General features: G+C 32.9%; 1 protein-coding gene across 2 annotated transcripts in view; it reads left to right on the forward strand.

The window, feature by feature from the left end:
• LOC147073945 (G protein-coupled receptor Mth2-like) overlaps positions 1-23,547 on the forward strand; it is a 421,896-nt gene that overhangs the window by 200,185 nt on the left and 198,164 nt on the right. For both annotated transcript variants that reach the window (XM_085944476.1, XM_085944477.1), the window contains exon 5: positions 333-411. In XM_085944476.1, the coding sequence (XP_085800602.1) occupies positions 333-411 (79 nt within the window). The remainder of the gene's footprint in view (positions 1-332; positions 412-23,547) is intronic.

The raw sequence follows: 23,547 nt of genomic DNA on the forward strand, positions 1-23,547 counted from the left end.
CTCCAAGTCCTGAATCCAGACGAAAAACCATACAAAAATAAAAGTGACAGCATCTTTCCACTTTCGAAAATGAAGGGAAATGACAATACCTACTCAAAACAATTTAATTAATAATATTAATTAGTACACTTTATTATACTTTCAATAATTATTTTATTATTGTTTTTATGGATATAATTATTTTGGAATTATTAAGACATGCGTCGTATCCACTGAATCTATGAACCGCACGTCAAATGTATGTATACTTTATGTCGCCATTGCCCTACTACATCGTATTGATATTATTGATTGATTATATGTACTAATTTGTGTTTCTCTCTTTGTTTCAGCTTACATTATCCAAGGATCATTTTTGGCCTGCTTCCTCTGGTTGAATGTCATGTGTTTTGACACATACATGTACATAAAGTAAGTTATTTTTGATAATACTATCACCAATTGAACAGATAACTAACAAAACCATATCTATATTGCTTGTCATACACAATACATACAATCGTACATTCAAAAATAATCAGATTTCAATTGTTATAATGTCAACATAATCTTTTCTTTTGTTTTTTGTTTTCAATGATTTTTTCTAACTCTGGTGAGTCCCTTAAGGTTGAGAGGCATGCCAGCAGAGAACCTAGCGGAAAAAAACGAAGCTTGCAATTTGAGATTTTTTTTGATAATTTACAATTTCGACGTATTATTTAATAAATATGTACCTGAAAATAAAAAGGATTTCAAGTTATACACATTTATATTTTTTTAAATAAATATAAAAAATATTAAAACGATGAATTAGTCAAAACTCTATACGACGAAAAATTGAAAACTTAATAAACTAAATTAAAATAATAAAAATGACCATAAGATATAATGTAATAATAAAATGTGACCCTGCAACGAATTCACATTTTATTACAATTGTTTATGTATGTTATTAGTTTATCATTGAATTAAAAAATAAATAAAAAAATCTATGTAATATTTTCAGATATATATTTATTAATTAATATAATTGAAATTGTAAATTATAAAAAAAATCTCAAATTGCAAGCTTTGTATTTTTCCCCTAGGTTCTCTGCTGGTATACCTCTCCCTTAAATGGACGTTTAATAATATAAACGGAACGGTTCAAATTATTAAGCCAACCAAATGGACAATAAATTAGTTTCATCATCAATGAGGTATGAAGGTATTCAGTAGGTCCTTAAACTTCTATCGGTTCTTATCATTTTATTATGTATTTCGATTGATCGTAGTCTATTAAAAAATTTATCCAGCATGTCTTAAGGTCATTCTGTGACCGTTAAGTGTCTTAAGGACTCACTATGCGATATATCCATCCATTGCCCCCTTTTTCGGTGGCATTTATCAAATTGTTCCCAAAGCCTTGTCCGGATGGCGCGATTTGACTTGCGCGCATCTCAGGTACATGAGACCTCATTGAGCCGTTCATATGCACTTACAGCGTATCATCTGTCGCGCGATTTCTTGATAACGCGATGTTTTTATAACCATCCTAAAATTAATTAAGATCGCCTTGCACTCGAAATGACAGTTTTATAGCCGTTTCAAAATAAATTACGTCACCTAGCTTCTATACCTACAAGAATATAAAATCTTGCTAGTATATTGTGAGATATTAAATCTCAGGAGCCGTGTGTCAATCACGTTTATGCACTTACGCAGTTTATGCACTTTCATGCATATTTTATGCAGTTTATGCACTTTCAAAAGTGAATTACTTCAACTAGCTTGTTCACTTCTAAATAAAACGCGTTATATGAGTGTAGCACATTTTTGGTACTCGCGCCATATGGACAATGCCTAAGTTTTGCGACACTTATGACTATATTATTAAAGAAAAATGCATACATCGGTAGCGAAGGGTGGAGGTAGGCTGTTAAGATCTGACATTTAAAGTGCACATTAAACTATGTTATTCATACGTATTTGTTTTTATTGAACTAAGACTACAATTTACAGATGGTGTTGGTTTGTTTTTAAATTTCAATGAAATCCAGCGAAAACCATAGTCAAAAAATACTCGTTTACTTATAAAATACACTGTATTCTTAGTTCAATGAAAACAACTACGTATAACTGACGAGAGTTTTTTGTGCACTATTTATGGTGGATCTTAAGAACCTACTTCCACCCTTCGCCACTTGCATACATAATACAAAAAAAAAACAGCGGATGTCCACTTTTAAAAAGATTAATAACATAATCTTAATTGATTTAATTTCTAATGAACAGTTAATTAAATATTCAATTAATATACTATATACTGAGGATATTTGATGGAAATCGAATTTCAATTTTAATTTATAAAGGGAAGATAATGTCATATAAATTCAATAGCTTTTCACTAAGTAGATGGAACATTTTCATTCCTGTAGGAATTAGTGATTGGGTCATTCTTTTGTACTTACTTCTAAATTTTTACGATCATTACTTTAGTAAATATATGTATAAATAGTTTATAATTTAATATACTTATATTAGATATCAGTAGTATTTACCTATCGATCCCTGTATAGGCAAATACCTCCATTTTTTTTTAAAGAAATACTTCAATAATTTCAGGAATATATTATACAATCTAAATATCTCTTTTCTATGATCATCAATTCAATGTAATACGACAGGGACATGAAACTTTAAACAGGCAGTGATCTACCACATTCTTCGTATACAATTATAATTTGCTGATGACAATAAGATATTCCAAATTAAACAACAACTTATTGTCTTTACCATCTTTTACCATCATTACCCAATTTCCCAATTGTCGTGAAAATGATAAGTTTTGGTCGTTTTTTTGCGTATTTATTGCACTCATTGTCCAACTATTTTCCTACTGCACGACGGTAAGAAGAAAATACGCCTTAGTTTAAAGAGCGAGGATTTAAATCTTCACTTCCTCTCACTCTTGCCACATATCGTCTGTTATTTAATACAAACAACTAAAAGTGATACAACGAGGTCAGGTGGGAATCATCATGACTTGAAAACAACTCACACTTTAGCGTGATTGTTTCCCCTTAAAAATCTCAATATAATCATATTTTATTACACGTGTTTTACATTTTACGTTACACGACTTAATTCCCATGGGTTTATGGTACGATCGAGCAAAAACCATCGTTCGTGCCTGGTATACGGGATTGATTCATTATGTAACTATAAAAAATCAAGGTTTTGAATTTGAAAATAGAATATTACCAAAAACTGTAGAGCCAGTATCATATAACAAGGTTTTTTGTTGTTTCCGTATAATATGTATCTTTGGTATCAATATTCAGTTATAACTAGGTAGATTAACAAATTGTTATAAAATTAGATTAAGTAGGTATATATCATAGATATTGAATGGAAAACTAATTTGTAATTATTAAATGAACCTTAGTTTACGTGGTAATACTCTGTTATTTTACTATACAATAATTATATATTATACCTACCAGTGGCGACGGGTGACTTTTGGAAAGAGGTAGGCTGTGGAGATCTGATAAAAAGAACATACTTGTCAGGTATACTTTCGAGAAATAAGAAGATAATACGATATTCCTACTAATGAAGAGGTACACACTAATGACAACGACACAATAATTTAATGAAACTTCAAAAACTCACTGACGACATAAAATTAAGCGATCAGTTTAAATTACGTGTTTTTTCAATACATTTATACACATCAAAAATCATTAGACAAAAGTTCTTTTTATTTTTTAAATATTTCTATATTTATTAATATTCGATTGAACACCATATAATTTTTTTCGGTTTTAGGCTCTGCAATCGAAGCTTACCTTAGTTCATACAATTCGATAGACTGGGCAGGGCTACGTGACGTAAAGTCCATATGAAAAAAAATGAGAATTATTTGAAACATAATCCGACCGTTATTTACGTCAAGACAGATGGTGGGCTGTGGTATATTTTTTAAAACCTTTGCAGACTATGTTGTCATTATCTGTGTAATACATTCCTACACATACGGCATCTCTCGTTGACAAAATAAATTATTTTATAGAATATATAATCAAGTGATTATATAAATAAGTCAATATGCAATTAAAAATATTCTTCTTAAGAATGTAGGCTTCAAATAATCGGCTAGTATGGAGTCTTCGCCATTGATACCTACAATAGTCTGCAACCGTCAAAATGAATTTATTTATTCACGATTATGTATATACTCATAAAAAGCAATAAATATTGTCTCATAAATTTAAGATAATAACATGCAGATTCAAATATGCCACCCTCTTCCAAAAAACAATTCAAAAGTCACCCCATTTCCATTTCTCCTCTCAAAACAACATGAGATTTTATCTCGAAAGCTTCCCCCTGGTCACTGGGAATTTATGAAAAATATTCAAAAGCTGCAGGAAGATATTTGAAATAGCAGTGCCAAGTTTTAGTGGACTCCATGTTATTTTATTTGTAATATTCCTCATGCAAAAGCTCCTACTAGAAAGAGCTTCGGAATGTTTGCCAATTCTTAGTTATTTTGACCCCTCTCTGATAAAGTCCAAGCTTTTAGTCCTATTTTGCTGCATACACGAATGTTGAATTACTCGACTGTTTTAATAGCCGAGTAATCGAGTATTTCGAGAATCACTATTTAAATATATCGAAATATTTGTTTTCAATATATTTTTTTATCAACAATCAGCGTCAAATAAAAAAAAATACTTTCATTGTGAAGATATTACGGGAAATATTTTTTTTTCAGAACAAAGCAATTCTTCCTCAAATTTTATATTAAATATCTACTTTTATTAGGTCTCGTGAGCAAAATCAATATATATATACATAATATATGACGTGTGTGTATCATTTGATATACATAATAATATGTCTCATATTTACTGTTTCATAATTATTGTACTGTACATATATGTACAGAACTCTCTCAGTAATCCGCCATTCCTTAATCCAGACAAGTGTCCAATTAGTCAAAGCGGCGGATTATAGTGCATACATATAAAATATGGTAAAAATTAAAACAGGTATTTCGTAAAATGAGTTTTTTTGAGAAATTTGTACTAGCAAATTATGGTTTTATTTATAATCAAGTTTATACTAAATAGTATTTACTAAATTATACATATAACTAAATTTATTAACTAAATAATAAGCCAGGGCTCGAAATGGACCGGAGCGCACCGGAGCGCCGTTCCGGTTCACTAAATCGGTAAAGTTGTCGCTCCGTCTCGTGGAAAAATAATTTCAGCGTCTGAGCTAGACAGCCCATATAACAAAAAATCTAAAACACTTCTTTCTATAATATAAATAAAATTTGATACTTCACTATGTCAATATTTTCCGAAAATGAGTCGAGCGCTTCGGTTTATAAATTTTTCCATTTCGAGAGCTAGAGTTCGAGAAAATCACTTGACACAACCAGTTCGGCAGATATTTTTGAATGGCTTAGGATTCCTGGCTTTCCCTATGACCAAAAGCTTCATTTTGTGTGTCCCGGTTACATTGTGGAGCACGGCATAAGTGATGCGGTCCTTGGGCACTTTCCTCTCTGGTACATTACTTTATTCGCGATGAATGTACGTTTTACGAAGGAAAAGTTTCCAAAATAAACTCGTCTCTGCGTTGTTTGTACGCGGCGGACTACTGAATTTGACAATCGAATACTGGTGAATTATAGAGCTTGATTTTGTGCTTTCAACTAGTAAAAATAACGGCGGATTATAGTAGTTGTCGGATAATCGAGCGACGGATTACTGAGAGTGTACTGTATATGTGAATATGTGGGGGAATAAAATGATTTAAACAATCACTTGTTTTACAAAAATAACAATAAATTATTTTTAGGTCAATAAACAGTCACATTTACAGTTCTAGGTTTCCGTTTTTGGAATGTTCAGTTACTACCTACAAATAAGCACTGAATCTCAAAGGAACACCAGATATTTTTTTAAATTCGCACAAATTACCGCCCGCCCAGTAAATCGCTGAACGTAGAACGTACATCCGGTCTCAATGATATTCTGCTATCTATTATTTCAATAAGAGTACAATTTACCGGACACGGTACTTTATCACTGACTTGAGTATTTTATAATTTCTCACGTAATAGTAGGTACAAGCCAGATCATCTTCCGATGGTTGTGATATATTATTATCTTCTTCTTTTGGTATCATCTTCTGATGAAGATTGAAGACCAACCTGCAGTATAATTATCTCCTCATCCTATTTTTTCCGACCATGTCCGATCCTAGTAGGATCATATGGGTCTCCACAGAGTAGAGGTTTGTATTAACAGATTTTGTTTTTTACGAGAAATGTATGTCAGCCACTTGCTCAACCTATTAGGTCCATACTCTGACTCATACACAAATTGAAAAACAATATGTGTACTTGCCAGACCCAGGATTCGAACCTGGGACTCTCGACACGAGAGGCCAGCGCTTAAGCCACGCGGCCATCGTGGGTGTATAGAAGTGGGTGTAATGAAGCATGCCGAATCAATATCGTTTCTCGGTCAACTGCAAGAGACGAGTTCTTCAATTCTTTCTCAGCAGTCTGGAGGGTTACAAATAAATTGTACGTATTACATTTCACCGTAGCACAGTTAGCCGTGAGCTTTCAGTACCAGTAGTATAAGATCAGTAACGCCTTAGATGTTAAGTCACCTACGAAAATTACGTAACGAATAGAATCGTAATTGGCTTATGTAACTGCTACCTTTTACTTTTACCTGAATTAAAAGCTGAATTTGAAAACAATATATAAGTTGGTTGATCAAGTGCTACATTGTGGGTTTTGTGGTACATGTAAATTTTATGTATTAGGTATATTTCACTGTAGCACAGTTCGCCGTGAGCTTTTTTATCGGTTATCTTTATAACACTGAGATGAAAAAATTACGCGTTGTTTGTAGAGCATTGCAGACAATAATGAACATAGCCTAACCTAACATAACCTAACAAATAATCCAGGATATCGACTATTTTCAAAATTTGTTTCTGGCTTCCTGTAAACCTACAAGAACCGTGTTTAATTTAGACATGAATTTTATCTCAGTACTACACGACCATATATTTCCGATAGAACATTTTACGATGAAGTGTGATAGCGCAAACTGCATACGTACAAATTTCCGGACACGATTGTGGATACGGTTTTAAAAGACCGTCGAAATACGTCTTGTATTGGCGTAATTATGATGAGGATTTCCTGTGATAATCATTTCACTAATGAGGAGATATTGGTCGAGCTACTAATCCTTGTAAACAAAATTCCTCCACACTTCAGGCATGTTATTAATTTAATATATTCTGAGTTTATTCTTATACTCGAAATCTCCATTTTATAAAGACATACAAATACCCGGGTAGTTGATAGTCGAATTGGCATGGCTCGCCACATGGTTATATTGTTATGAATTTATTTTGTGTCGTATGACAGATAAAATATCGTTGGTCGCATTAAAAGGGAAATTTATTGGGCTTCGTATTTCATTCGAGCCTTGCGCAATATCAACGGAACATGGCTGTATTATGAAAGCCTATTTCTGGACAAAAAGAGAAACAAAGTAAGAAGTTCTCGCACATATAAACTCGACGCAACTGTAGTAACACTATTCTAGTTAACATTGTTTATGCAATTTAGTTTTAACAAACGTTGCTTCAGTGATGCCTAGCGTAGGTTGGTACTACGTTCCAAAGAATTGGGTTAGTTCTTTAAATTCATTCTGTACAACATACTAAAACCATTATTTACTTTTTTAATAAATTAAAAGTTTAAATAAATATACATAATATGAAATGTAAGACCTAGTCCAGATGGCGCGTGTCCCACCGCGCTTTACGTTCGATTACCAAAAATGTGCTCCGCCTAGATAGCGCGTTTCATTTGGCAGTGAACAAGCTATGTGACATAATTCATTTTTGAATTGGCATAAAAAACAAACGCGAATGCAAGAAAAAACCCGACAACTCAATTGTGATACTCGTTTTCTGGGATTTTGTATTTCGTGATAATTTGCAATGTATTCTCGGCAGTATACAAGCTAGGTGACGTAATTTATTTTGGAATGGCTATAAAGTTCGCGTTCTCGAGAGTCTTGCATTATGCCGGGTCCACACTGGCAACATGTCACCGACAACCTCGTTAAATTTTACGATAATTATCATACTTATCGTAAAATTTAACGAGGTTGCCGGCGACATGTTGCCAGTGTTGACCGGCATTAGCTTGCGCTTGTCGCGCGACAGACGTCACACCATGAGTGCATGTGGACGGCTCAATAAGGTAACACGTACTTGTAAAATGTGCGACTTATTACACGCGAGTCAAATTGCGCCATATGTACAAGGCCTGAACAGGTCATGGGTAGTATTAGAAGCGAAACGATCACACAAACACCCAGGTTTGGAGAAAGAGCTTCCGGGTGAGAGCGCACTGCCTGGATCACGAGGGTCGCCATGTTGTAGTTGTCATATAAGACTCAAAAACCTTGTGCATGATCGTAATCATGAAAGTGTGCTGCGCTCATTTGAACGGAGAGTACTGCATGGTATCTTCGAACCCATCAATAAGCTGGGCTGAAGCCAGATATACAGTTTTTAATCAGAACAAATTCTAACAACTTGTTTTCAGTGGATTAGAGTAATGATTTTCAAACTTTTTTTTAATGTATGCTTACCTCTTATGTTACTTAAATATACGACTATAACTATACCATGTAGGTGTGAAGTTTGATAGTTATAGATAGACAGAAAATATGACGTAATTAGAGCGAGAGAAACGGTGCAATATGTTTCATGTAAAAATAGTCCAAAATAATAACGGTAAAATAATAATTAAATTTAATTACTTAAGGCCATGCATTAGTTGAGGCACGGTCTAAAAAGATCGTTGCTAGGCGATGCGCGGACTGCGGGTCGCGGGTGCAAATGACACCTGTCAAACGAAATATTATTTTTCATATAAATCCAACATACGTTCATTTTATGTTCTGTTTATTGTTCTATTAGTAACAATAATAATATATTCATTGACATGTTTTCTTTTTAAAGTAAATGGGTAACGTTTTTAGTCATCTTTACACGATTTTAGAATTAATTGACCCGTCGCCATCACGCAGCAAAGTGACGTGCTTCTGGCTCGAGATTCTCTCAGTGAATGGCAGCGAGTCCAAAATTTCGTCGCGCCTACAGTTGGAAATTATTTGGCGTTTCACTGATGCGTCACCTTAATACATAATTCGTGCGCAGTAAAAGAAATCGAAATTTGTGCAATTTCGAGTCTAAATTGTGCCACTATACAGCATTAATAATAACACAAAATAAAATTCTCGTAATTAAATCATTTTTACGAGTCGTGATAAACTTAAATACTCGATTTATCTCGAGTTTTTGCTACCAGTATACTGCGGCTTTACAGTAGGGAAAATTTCAGGAAAATTTACAAACACGATTTTATTACAAGTAATGTTAGGTCACTTTCCGTTTGGGTATTTTCCATTTTTTTTTTTTTACAAAACCTTTCCGGTCGATACTGCAAAGGTTCGAAATGTATTTCTCAATAAATAATTCCTTTACCCACCGAAAGTTTCATGAATATGAAAACATTTCTATTCTTTATAAGCCGGAATTTTTACTTTGCCGAAATAGGAAAAACCTCCGAACAATAAAGTTAGGTGTTGCCAGTCTTCGAAATTTTCTTTCCATATTTTTTCTCTCCTGCCTTTGTGAGCGTAACTCAATTGATATTGATGGAAAATTTAATATACGAATTTGGCGATACAATTTCGGCGAATTATTCCTCCTTTGCAGCATGGTATTTCTTAATGTATGTCGAATCAAATTTGCGAAATATACGCCGTTTTAAAATGGCCACGCGTATTGGCTGTCGAAATGAAACACGCGTGAAACGAAGAGAGTGAATGTATATTGAAAATCTTTGTCTGTCGAAAATAAAAGGGATGTCTATCAGATATTGATTTAATTATCCTTCACGATCGTTTTGTAAACGAATAATATAACATGGCAATAACGTAGTGCAGGCGTTTCCAATGCGTCGATCGCGGGGTGAATTTTGGTCGATCTGTCATAATATTATGACCTACCAAATTTCAGAGTGTGTTATACCTACCAAACTTTGCTGTTAATAAGGGTTAATAAACAATAGCCATGTAATATGATGGAATACCTACAGAATTATTCTAACTTTACTAAACAAGTATTTTTTATTTATTTTTTTATTTTATTTATTAAGGAAAACAAACAGTTACATGTTGATTACAGAAATTTAAAATATAATAATAAAAAGTTATTGCAACCAGCAAAGTTTTCATATATACATTATAATATAAAGTATGGGCCAGCAAACGTAGTGAGTTAGTCTGTTAAGATCCGCCATATATAGTGTACATTATACTTGTTTAGTCATACGTATTTGTTTTTATTGAACTAAGACTACAATTTACAGATGGTGTTGGTTAGTTTTTAAAAATCAATTAATCCCTGCCTAAACCAAACCACAATAGTTTTGGTATACTTTGGGCGATACTACAAAATTGTGCACACTTTTTCATTCATACTTATTTGTTTTCGTCGGATTAAGAATACATATTACACCACTGTCTAAACTAAACTATAATAGATTAATATATTGTTGTTTTAATTAAAAAAAACGCATTTTTTTTAGTAATTATTCCATTTTTAATAAATAGATTAGAACCGGTTGAAAATGTCCCTCTGAGGCGGATGAAACCGGTGCTAATCTATTTATTAAAAGTGGGATAAGTACTACAAAAAAATGCGTTTTATTAAATTTAAATAACAATACAATGCAGTTCCACCATGAATTGACAGTTAACAAAATAAAAGAAAAAAATATATTAATATATTATTATATCTATAAAATATCTAAAGTTATATGTGATTGATTTGCATAATTTTTATAGATGGACGAGTATTTTTAGATTATTATCTATTATGTTTTGGTTTTCGCAGGGTTTAATTGAATTAAAAAAAACTAACACCATCTGTAAATTGCAGTCTTATTTCAATGAAAACAGATACCAACGTGTGACTGACAAAGTTAAGTTGTGCACTATTTATAGTAGATCTTAACAGCCTACCTCCACCCTTCGCCGCTGCATAGTACAATGGACCCACGTCTGGATATCACACACAATACGTCAATAAATTAATTAATATGATATCACCAAAGTGTATACAAAGGGCCCCGCACTCCGCGAATTTGTCTATTATTATAAATTAAACGCATATATCTTGTCCCCTATGTACTTGCATTTCCGTTGAATAAACTTTAATTTTTTAACTTTCGTGTAAGCTTTATTGTTTGCTGATCTTCTTCTTGTCATCAAGTATAAATACAAGACCTTCAAGACGGCCAAGGGGGGACATGCTCGTCGAAGGTCAAAATTGAGTTTTTATTGCATTTTCAAACCATGATCCTGGACACTCCTTAAACGTTGTAGATAATCTATTTTTATAATTTTGAAGCCTTATTATCCTTTATAGTTATTTTACACATTTGATGACTGCATGAAGTATTTTTGTTACATAAAATAGTATTCTTTTAAACCTCTCGCTCTAATGTTTTAGAATATAGTCATATTTCGGTACAGAACTGTGCAGTGGTGTTAAGATTTTTTACATTTATTACTTTTTAAACGCATTTATAAAACCATTAGTATAATTTATTACGAGATAATTTTTGTAAAATATTCACGATAAAAAATTATTTTGATAATCTCTGTGATCCCAAATTTGACAAGAATTAGGCATTTTGTTATTCAAAAAATCGGCAAGATTAACACATTTGAAGATGATTCTAAAGATACTTATTATAAGCTATGTTTTTGACCATTCAAGTGTGATAAACATCTTATGAATAATGATTGCTTTATAATAATTATTGACCTAAGAATAAGGTAGTGTTTTTTTGAAATACGCCATTTCTTTTGTCATTCCCTAGTGGTTAAGCTACAACATACGGCCGTAGCAATAAAATGACAAACTATAATTAAAGTAGGGAGTAAAATTATGTTAACGCGCGTGTTTGAACATGTACTTAACCGATTTTTTTTTTTTTTTTTTAAACGGTACATGTTCAAACACGCGCGTCAATATCATTTTACTCCCTACTTTAATTATAGTTTGTCAATTTATGGCTACGGCCGTATGTTGTAGCTTAACCACTGGGGAATGACAAAAGAAATGGCGTATTTCAAAAAAACACTACCTTATTCTTAGGTCAATAATTATTATAAAGCAATCATTATTCATAAGATGTTTATCACACTTGAATGGTCAAAGACATAGCTTATAATAAATATCTTTAGAACCATCTTGAAATGTGTTAATCTTGCCGATTTTTTGAATAATAAAATGCCTAATTCTTGTCAAATTTGGGATCACAGAGATTATCAATATAATTTTTTATCGTGAATATTTTACAAAAATTATCTCGTAATAAATTATGCTAATGGTTTTATAAATGCGTTTAAAAATTAATAAATGTAAAAAATCTTAACACCACTGCACAGTTATGTACCGAAATATGACTATATTCTAAAACATTAGAGCGAGAGGCTTAAAAGAATACTATTTTATGTAACAAAAATACTTTATGCAGTCATCAAATGTTTAAAATAACTATAAATGATAATAAGGCTTCAAAATTATGTAAATAGATTATCTACAACGTTTAAGGAGTGTCCAGAACCATGGTTTGAAAATACAATAAAAACTCAATTTTGACCTTTGACGAGCATGTCCCCCCGTAACAGCTGTGCATCTACTCAGGAGCTGCACATAGTCTCTGGTAAGGAGACAAAGGGAGGAGAACACCAGTATACCACCACAAGTTCCTTTTAACACAAGTCACCTGATTCCTTTGCCTTCTTCCCTGAGGGACGTAACAGATCGACTCATAAAAATTGAGTAAAATATATAAAGCTGTAAAACCTTAAATGTATACTGTACTACGTATAGAGTTAAGTTGTAATATAATATAATTTTATTGACGCTTTGAAGAAGAAACATTAACTATTCATATTTGTATTTCATTGACCAGCTTATATGAAAGTAGTTATCAAATTTGTCATAAAGAAGCCCGCGTGACTAAGTCGTATTAATTATTGATTCATATTTCATCACACGTACCGCGTCAAGAGTGAGATAAAGATAACCATGCTTACCCCCGTGCCTTAAACTGAGGCGTAGTTCTTCGTGCCGTCGCGCAGTTAGCTCTTAGGATAGAAAGATAATAATTAGACGATTAGTGCAATTACGATTTTTACGACAAATACTAAATATTTATAAATATTTTTTCACGTTGAGGAATGTCAATTTAAAGTTGGACATGCCTGACGTACCTAGTGTTTGTAAAAAATCAATAATTCATTTAAAATATATATAAATTTGAAAAATCTCAGGAACAGTAAAGTGGTAATTTCGTTGATCAATGTTCGCATAGCAGTTAGGTGTATTTATTCAAGGTGTTCATTCATAAATTAAATTACTGCGATTAATTTTATTGAATGTGCACATTCAATTCGGTGGCGATGATCGCATAGTAAAATCACACCATTTGCATATTTTAAAATTCCAGGTGAGTGCCTTATTCTTTATTCAAGCAAATAATTGCGAGTTCCGATGGTATTGTTAGTTATTGCTTATGTTAGAATGCAATTGAATATTTCGTTCAAATTAATTATTAAATATTGACATTCTTTTCAATATGAAACAATCATAATTTCCTGTAAACATTTTGCCATATTGCATTCGAAATTTGATTAAGACGATACTTCAGTGAAACGACAAATAATTTTCAACTATAGGCGCGACGAAATTTTGGACTCGCTGGCGTTCGGAGAGTGAACGTCGCGGTGTGAATACGTCAAGTTGTTTCGTGATGGCGACGGAGGTATTAATTCTTAAATCGTGTAAAGATGACTAAAAACGTTACCCATTTACTTGAAAAAGAAAACATGTCAATGAATATATTATTATTGTTGGGTTTATATGAGAAATTATATTTCGTTCGGCATGCGTCATTTGCACCCGCGACCCGCGACCCGCAATCCACGCATCGCCTAGCCACGATCTTTTTAGACCATGCCTCAACTGAGGTATCCTCAGTAGCCTTAATAGCTGGCACTACAATCTAAATTCATAGTTTTGTGCCGCGGCCTGACTATTGTTGGACTTGATTTTAAGATATCGATCCACCCATGATTCATGCGAGTTACTCCGTACAACTACGTTAACTAAGGTATTTCAAACTCGTTCAATGAAAGAGCAGTCATCTTTTGTAATTAATATTTTTGTATAACTAACATGATTATAGATGGCGTCAGGTGTTAACAAAATTTATAAACGATGTTTTTGCACTGCACTTGCACTTGGTTTTATGTATTTAAATTAATAAGAATCTAACATTCTTAAATATATTGTGTATATTCAGTATTGAATATTAAAAAAATATTATTAGTTTTAAATCATTTCCACTTGTTAATAATCTACTACTAGATGAAAATCTCCACAAACTTTTTACTCTTCTCGGTAGCACGATTTTGCATTACCATGTATGAGTGCCAAATTTAATTACTTTTTCAATCTAGCGACCTTTTAGACCATGGTCATTTTGTATCTCTTAGACACTACAGGATAACTGGATTTTGTCGACTGATCACCATCATCATCACCACCATAATCCAATGTGAGTTTAGGATATCTGCAGAAGCCGTTTGCACTCCTATTTGTCTGCTGAAAGCTCCCTACACTGCCTCGTTTTCAGGTATGTTGTATAAACCTAGATCTCACAATTCTCGCATCCTCTTGAATGGTTGAATTTCATCCATCCTTGAAACCTGACATGTCATTTATGTTAGTATAAATAATGACTAAAATCTAATTAAATTTAATAATGACTAAGCCCACGCATTTCGTATAATTAGAGTAATATTGTCAACTGATCCAAAAATACATCTGACATGAATTTAAACATACAATTTAATATTGCAAATTAATTTATTAAGACATAAAAATTAGCGCCCACTAAAGTCGGGCCTTGATATGAAACTGTAAATTTCGATCGTAGTACAAGGCTTTGTACCTACTTCAAATGGTAAACTGTTTGTAAAAAAATGATGATTGTTTTATATTGAAATACACGGTAACACGTTAATTGATTCGAACGATTTATACCATCAAAAATCTTCAATTACTACAAACAACACAAATATAGACCTCCTCCAAACCAACCCGCATCGCACCACACACGGTTTTAATCAAACCTATCATGAGGCCTTACGTTTGGTGTGAAGCATCACCAGTTTTTCACGCCTGGGAATGTCTTAAGAGAGGATACCCAAGACTGAGGTCGCCAAGCACTCAAGTGTGTTTTGATTGAGTTAACAGAGACTTTTTAATGAAAAGTTCCTATTGGAGGAAGGACCACGGTGAGCTAACAAAAGTAAAACATTATAATTAACAAATATATACTTAATAGGTACCAAAAGAAACAAAGTTAACGGACATACAAAACTATGCGAAGAGATTTTCGCGTCACTTTAAACGCAACAAATTGGTATTTGTGGTGACCAAGTCGAACGCCCCGATGGTCCCAACAGCTAGTTGAACCAACCTGAGCATACTTCTCTTTCGGAGCACATACTGCAAACAGGCTATCTAATAGCATTCGAAAATAATCAATAACTAGCACTACCATCGTAACCCGGAATCCAGTGCCCTAGTCTATCTATAGTTGGCATCAATAAAAACTAATTAAATATTTATTCCAAGAATAGTCTGTATTTAAACGTAATTCAGTATAGTTTACCTCATCTCACAGAATGTATTTAATATAATAATAAATAATAAGTACGTACTAATTTATATCAGATTAAATAAATGCAGAATTATTGTCGTGAAGAAAATACATAGGTATATAGGTATAAATAAATACAATTTTATATATTATGAACAGCTTCATTGTAACATGAATATTCTTTCTGATAACAGCATGTTTTCATCAGAAATAATAATATTGTAGTTATTAGACAATATTTTCTAAGAAAAACAGTATTTTCTAAATTAAACATTACATAATATAGGATTAGATATATTATAATAGTGCTAGCGTCTCTCTTGTATCTTTGCATACTAATGTATTGAATAATTCACAGATATTTGCGTTAGAATGCAGTTTGTCAATGCCATCTTCATACTTTTCATACTTACATTTGTAGTTACAATTTATTTTAAACTCGTGTAAAAACATTCCGTATTTTGACAACCCAACAGTTAACAAACAATTTAACTCTGGTTTAAATAAATTGTCTAACTGACTTTTATTTAAAATTTAAACAAATATAATTGAACACCGGAGAAAATACTTAGTACAACTGTAAGAACGTTTGGTATATTTACTCAACAATGAATGATATTTATTGTGCTTTTGTTTTCATTATATTAGTGGCGAAGGGTGGAGGTAGGCTGTTAAAATCCGACATAAACAGTGCACACTAAACTTTGTCAATCATTTGTATTTGTTTTCATTTAACTAAAACTACGATTTGTAGATCGTTTTGGCTAGTTTTTAAAATCAATTAAACCCTGCCTAAACCAAGCCATTTTATGTATGATATTGACAGTCAATCTGATAAAAATAATGCACACTTTTTTAACCATACTTATTTGTTTTCGTTAAATTAAGAACATTACAGATGGTATTGGTTAGTTTTAAAAAAAATCATTAAACCCTGCCTAACTACACCATAAGAGATAAAAAATATTCTTATATCTATGAAATATTAACAATTTAATATTTCAACTATTTTTTTTTACTATTATTTATTATGGTTTGGTTGACGCATGTTTTATTTAAAAACTAACCAGCACTATCTGCATATTGAAGTCTTACTTCAATGAAAACAAATTCGCATGACTGACAAAGTTTAGTGTGCACTGTTTATTTATTTATTTTATTTATTTAAGAATACAAAACATTGTGGACATAACAAATCTAAATTCAAGACGTACACAACATGAGATTTACATTATAAGTCAAACATTACCCTCACAAAAGAGAAGAGAATATAGAAAAAGAAATATATATATTATAACAATAATAATAACAAAAAAAAATAAAATAATCAAAACATACTTAAGTATAATTTAATACAGAAAAATATAATTTTTGAGAACGGAAAATATACAATTTATAGAGAAAAATACAGTTTCAAAAATAAAATGCAAAGTACATCATTGAAAATGTCTATGTCTTTAGGGAGCGCATTTACTAGTCTTGCACCCCTCGCTAATGGTGCCTGATAGGCTTGACACGAGGAAACGGATCCAATCCAGAATAAATCATGACTGCGACCACGTAGGTAATTGACAGGCGCATGGAAATTCAAATTCATTAGGACACCAGGATTGGAAACCATCCCTCGCGATAACAGGCAAAAGTGTTTCAACAGCAGAAGAGACCGACGAGATTCAAGAGAGTGAAAAGTAAGCATGCCTTGTAGAAAGGCAGTCGGAAAATAATCATCTGACGAATTATCGAAAGGAAAATAGTTAAATGTTTTAAAATAAAGACATCGAAGAAATTTCTTCTGGACGCGTTCTAAAATAAGCTTATAGGAAACCTTATAAGGACACCAGATAATCGACCCATATTCAAGAATGCTACGCACTAATGAGACGTAGAGTGTACGTAATACATTAGGATTCTTGAATGGTTTGGATTGTCGCATGATGAATCCTAGAAGCTTAGTCGCACGTAGAGCCGTGGAAGTTATATGCGAGTGAAAGAATAATGAAGAATCAAAAATTATCCCAAGATCTTTCGCCTCAGATTGACGTTTTAAAGTTTTAAGGTTTATGTCGAACCTCAAAAGCCTACATCCACCCTTCGCCAGTGATATGTATAATCATTACAAGACTATAGAAAAAAAGGGTTGACAAATGAAATAGATTAGAAAACAAAACCACAAAACATCACATTGCATAAATCTACGCCTCCGTTTTCGTCTGATGATGGAAACTCCTCCGGAAAAAGCATACATGCTGAATATTATACAATTTGCTCCATGATACTCCGTGATAAATGGGGAATTTTTCAAATCCCGCTAATAAAATTAATGATATTACCTATTAAGGTAATGAATACAACTGTTTCCCCGAATTTTTGCGCATAAGCAGTGTTCAAATGACACAAAGTGGTTGCTTTGTTCACTGTGTGAATTATCCACAATCTGGTATAAGTAATATATTAAATCAATAATTTTAACATGGTAACATATAAGTGTGAAAAACTCGCGGCGTCATACATAGTCATTGCTGTATTTTTAACATGTAATGGAGGTTTATTGTTAAAATATATTGTTTATAAAAGAGCCTTCAAACGTGTTCTTGACTTGAGCATGGGCCCCACAAGGGTTGGGGTGACAGGGCTCTAGCGCCTGGGAGCCCGGGCTTAGAAGGGGAACAGCGTAAGGGTCGACCAGTTAAATGAGATAAACAGACACTACAAATTTGCTTAAAAAAATGGGCGCTATTTTACTTGAAATTATTTGCATTTTAAAATATCTGCCTATGCGATGCAATTTGATGAGATATGATTGATTAAATTAAATGATGATTCACGTATAGAATTTTGAAAAATGTGTGTTTCCTGACTAATAAAAATAGTTATTTATCCAATGTAGTCAATGATCGCATGTTACTTGGCTACTATAAAAGGGGGTTGTGATTAGTGCTTTATAATGTGATGGCAAGTACCGAAAACTTAATAATTCAAGTGAATTAATTGAAAAATAGAAAAAAAATCTCTAAAAGTACACGGAACACCCTTCATTATACCTTGCATAACGATGGTGTTTCGCAACTGTACTGTATGACACCAAACTGCCCTTAACCTTGGTGATAGGTAGGGGGCCCGCTTCAGGCTGTGGGGGCCATGGACTTGAGTGAGACTTTAAATGTAATACGAGTATGTATCTAAAACCGCCAAAGGTTTCAATTGTTTGAATCTTTCGTGTTAATATATTTGATCAGGTAATGACGTAAAGAGATATTCATTCAATGATCATAGATTTTTTATAGCTTTGAATTGTATTATGTTGTATTTTTGAAGTTATACTTCTTTTGGCGCGTTTGGGAAAACAGATCAGAGTATATTTTTGGCGTGTGATGAATTTGCGCGCGCCGATGCAACGCATTATTTATTATTATGATTATATTCATTTCGGTCTCAAGGGTACATGCGCATGCACATAGTGTCATTTAGTTAGTCGTTCAATACAACCAAGTAAACAGCACGTGTTGTAAACATAGCCAATATTGTGTCATAATAAATATAGGTCTTCTTCTTCTTTCTCGGCACTACATCCCGGGGCGGGATTTGGCCTCCTTTACAATTGTCCTCCACACGCTCCTTTCCCTGGCTGCTCCTCTCCAGTCTCCAGCCCTCCCCATCTTTCTCCAGTCCTCTTCGATACAGTCAGCCCACCTCTTCTTTGGTCTGCCCCTAGACCGTTTCCACTGTGGGATCCAATTGGTCATGATTTTTGCCGTCCTGTGCTCAGGCATTCTCTCAACGTGTCCAGCCTCTCTTAGTCTTTGGGATCGACAGAATTTCACCACCGTTTCATGTTTTATTAACTCTTCTAACTCGTGGTTCATTTTTATCCTGTAACTTCCATTTTCCAATGTGGGCCCGAAAATTCTCCTGAGGATCTTTCTTTCGAATATGGCCAGTTTATGTTCTTCCCTTTGAATGAGGCACCATGTCTCACAGCCATAGGTAGCTACTGGTCGAATAACTGTTTTGTAGATAAGCAGTTTGCTATTCTTGCTTAGGATTTTCGAACTCAGTAGACCCTTACAGGCGTAGAAGCACTTATTAGCAGCTATGAGTCGTATGTTCACCTCTTCTGTTGTTTTATTGAGTGTGTTTAGGTTAGAGCCCAGGTACGTGAAGCTCTGAACCTCTTCCCATACCTGCTGCTCCACACAGATATTTCGAGGTGGACCCTGCTCTCGTGTGGATACCATGTATTTTGTTTTGTAGGCGTTTATTTCTAATCCAAGCTTTTCCGCTTCCTTTTTCAATGTTGTGGCATGGTCGATCAGTCTTTGTTTGGATCGGCTGGTTATGACTATGTCGTCAGCATATGCGCACATCTGGGATGTGTTAGAGTTAACACAACCCCTTATGTCAACCTTACGGGCTATGGCTTCGAGAACTAGGTTAAACATCATGGTGGAGAGTGCGTCACCCTGCCTTACACCAGACTCAATCACAATATGGTCCGTTAGCTCATTTTGTATGTTTATGACGGCCTTTGACTCAGTTAGGGAGACATGTATCAGTCTTCCAAGCTTTGAGGGGATTCCTAGTAATTTTAGTGCATATAACATTTTTTCTCTGTTGATACTGTCAAAAGCTTGTTTGAAGTCGATGAAGACATGATACAAAATCATATTATTATAAACATAGGTATATGTTTATAAACAAATTTCTGGAGACTAACGTGCTACACTGTTAATTTTTAGTCATAAAACTTTATTTATATTAGAGTGTATATTTATTTTTCATTGTAAAGATTGTGTATCAAGATTTGAGGCTATATTTACTTAAGTATTATTTATGAGTAAAATTATATATCAATAAATATATAAATTTTGTGAATGTTGAGTTGGTAAACAATTTAAATTCATCATGGGCACTTCTGAATTGATTATAATCGCTGTACGGCAAAGATGAGTTTTGGCCCAATACAATAATTAAATTACACTAATCATGTGCTATATGAGACACAGATAAATCTCGTACGTTTTAATCAACCTTATCCACTGTAATGTTAATAGACGCAGGTAATGGTTTATTTTGTTTTGTTACGCCAAAGAAGTATAACTTCTAACGCGCGTACATAAGTACACACACCATTTTTTTTTTAATCTTGATGTCAGTCACGATTTGAAAAATTGTTTCATTTATTTTTTTTAAATAAAACAATCTTAAATTCTAGTCTGTTTAGAGCAGATTACTTCTAATCCAAAATAATCGACGCCACAGTAAATAGAAGATCCCGTCATTTCGCAGCGGCCAATCGCAGTCTTGAAAAGTAACACAGAATAATACAAATGGCGGGATTTTAGACTTGTTTATTATTCAGCCAAAAGCAGTTTAGGAGGCTAGATTTATTTTTGAAATCCCGAAAAGGAAATCCGCCATTCGTTCCGACACATTTATTTTGCGCTCAAAATAGTACCTAGACCTCTATTTGTTGTCTGTTACGTCATGACCGACCAAAACTTTTTAATAGCCCAGGCGGGTTTTATTGTGTGGATCGCGGTCAAAGAGATATAGTTGACGGACGCATACGGTTTGTAATGGTTATTAAAGAAATTAACTCAAAAAGTGCAAAAATATACGCTCCCGAAAAATGGCATTAGTGGCCTCGCACATAAAAAGTAAATACAGTATTATTTAAAAAAAAAAAAAAAAAAAAAATGAAAATTAAACCCCGTGAGATTGAACCGTCACCTTCCGATTTAACGCTTTCACCTCTAAGCTATCGATCCGTGTATGATTCATGCGAATTATGTCTGATAACTATATTTGACTGGGCTACTTCTAAGTCCACCTATCAGGAGGCAATCTGTTTTGTGATCAATAATTAAGGTACATAAATTGACTAACTTAATCGTAACATACGTCTGGCGCCAGCCAATTTTTTTATTGACGTTTTTGTTCCTATTTATGAACAATTTTTTTCTATTCAATAATAAATATACACACGATTTACGAATGTTAGATTCACATATCACATTCACTGCTGACCAGTTAATTAATAATTAATTAAGTACCTCATTTAATTATAATGCTAATAGTATCTAATGGCCATCTAATGGCAACGCGCCAGTCGCGTTGTCAGCGCTAAATGAGTTAAGAAACATAATTATATATTATAAAATAATGTCTATAATACTTAAATCTTTTACATTTAATTCATAGCAACATCGAATACCCGCTTGAACCATTACATAGTAAGAGTGTCATCTGTAAATTATTAATATCTGATAAATAAATAAATCGCAAGTCAACATTTTATTATCATCATCACTCAGTTCAATACAAAATTATATTGATCACTAATACTTTGACTAGTAAACGCGGAGGTTATACTAACTGACATTTTTTCAAAGAATGATTGTTATTCATTCACTATAACCATTGAATTCTGGCATTAGGTCAAACCAAGGCCCTGTATAGTATATAGTCAGGCCGCGGCAGAAAAAGGTGAATTTCGATCATAGTGCTAGTTGTTAAACTGTAGAAGTGTAAACAATTATTATTGTTAATTCGTTAGATAATATGAACGCAATATAGACAGCTGAATCTGCAAACCTGCTAACTCCATTTCACAAATTGTTCAGAAAGGAGAAAAAACTTAATAATTTAACTATTGAGCGGAATTTAACATGATTTTTTTGCAAATAAGCTGCATTATGAATAATTAATACACTATTTTAGCTTCCCTTTTATGAAAAAAGAAAATTTATATAAATAGCGGAGATGTTCCATTTACGATATTGTAAATTTGGCATCTGCAGTTAGCTGTTTTGTGTGAAAAACGATTAACGCATTTATTTACTGGCTTAAGGGCGGACGTGCTCAGCGTGGGTCAAAATGGAGCTTTTATTCTATTTTCAAAGCATGATCCTGGACATTCCTTAAACGTTGTAGATAATCTATTTATATAATTTTGAAGCCTTATTATCATATATGTTTATTTTAAACATTTAATGACTGTATATAGTATTTTTATTACATAAAATAGTATTCTTTTAAACCTCTCGCTCTAATGTTTTAGAATATAGTCATATTTCATTACATAAATGTGCAGTGGTGTTACGATTTTTTACATTTATTAATTTTTAAACGCATTTATAAAACCATGAGTATAATTTATGTTGACATTATTATAGTGAAATCTTTACGATAAAAAATTATATTGATAATCTCTGTGATCCCAAATTTGACAAGAATTAGGCATTTTATTGTTCAAAAAATGGGCAAGATTAACACATTTGAAGATAATTTTAAAGACACTGATTATAAGCTATGTCTTTGACCATTCAAGTGTGATAAATATCCTATGAATAATGATTGCTTTATAATAATTATTGACCTAAGAATAAGGTAGTGTTTTTTTTAATACGCCATTTCTTTTTCTAAAACATTAGAGTGAGAGGTTTAAAAGAATACTATTTTATGTAATAAAAATACTTTATGCAGTCATTAAATGTTTAAAATAAATATAACGGATAAAAAGGCTTCAAAATTATATAAATAGATTATCTACAACGATTAAGGAATGTCCAGGATCATGCTTTTAAAATAGAATAAAAGCTCCATTTTGACCTACGCTGAGCATGTCCCCCCTTAAGTTTTACTCAATAAAATATCTTCATTTACTGCGAACAGGTTACCGCAATGCATTCAATGTAAATCAGTAAGTAGTA

The sequence above is a fragment of the Rhyacophila brunnea genome, unplaced genomic scaffold, assembly GCF_057557595.1.
Source record: "Rhyacophila brunnea isolate RB1 unplaced genomic scaffold, BYU_Rbru_1.0 scaffold_17, whole genome shotgun sequence".
NCBI classification, from domain to species: Eukaryota; Metazoa; Arthropoda; class Insecta; order Trichoptera; family Rhyacophilidae; genus Rhyacophila; species Rhyacophila brunnea.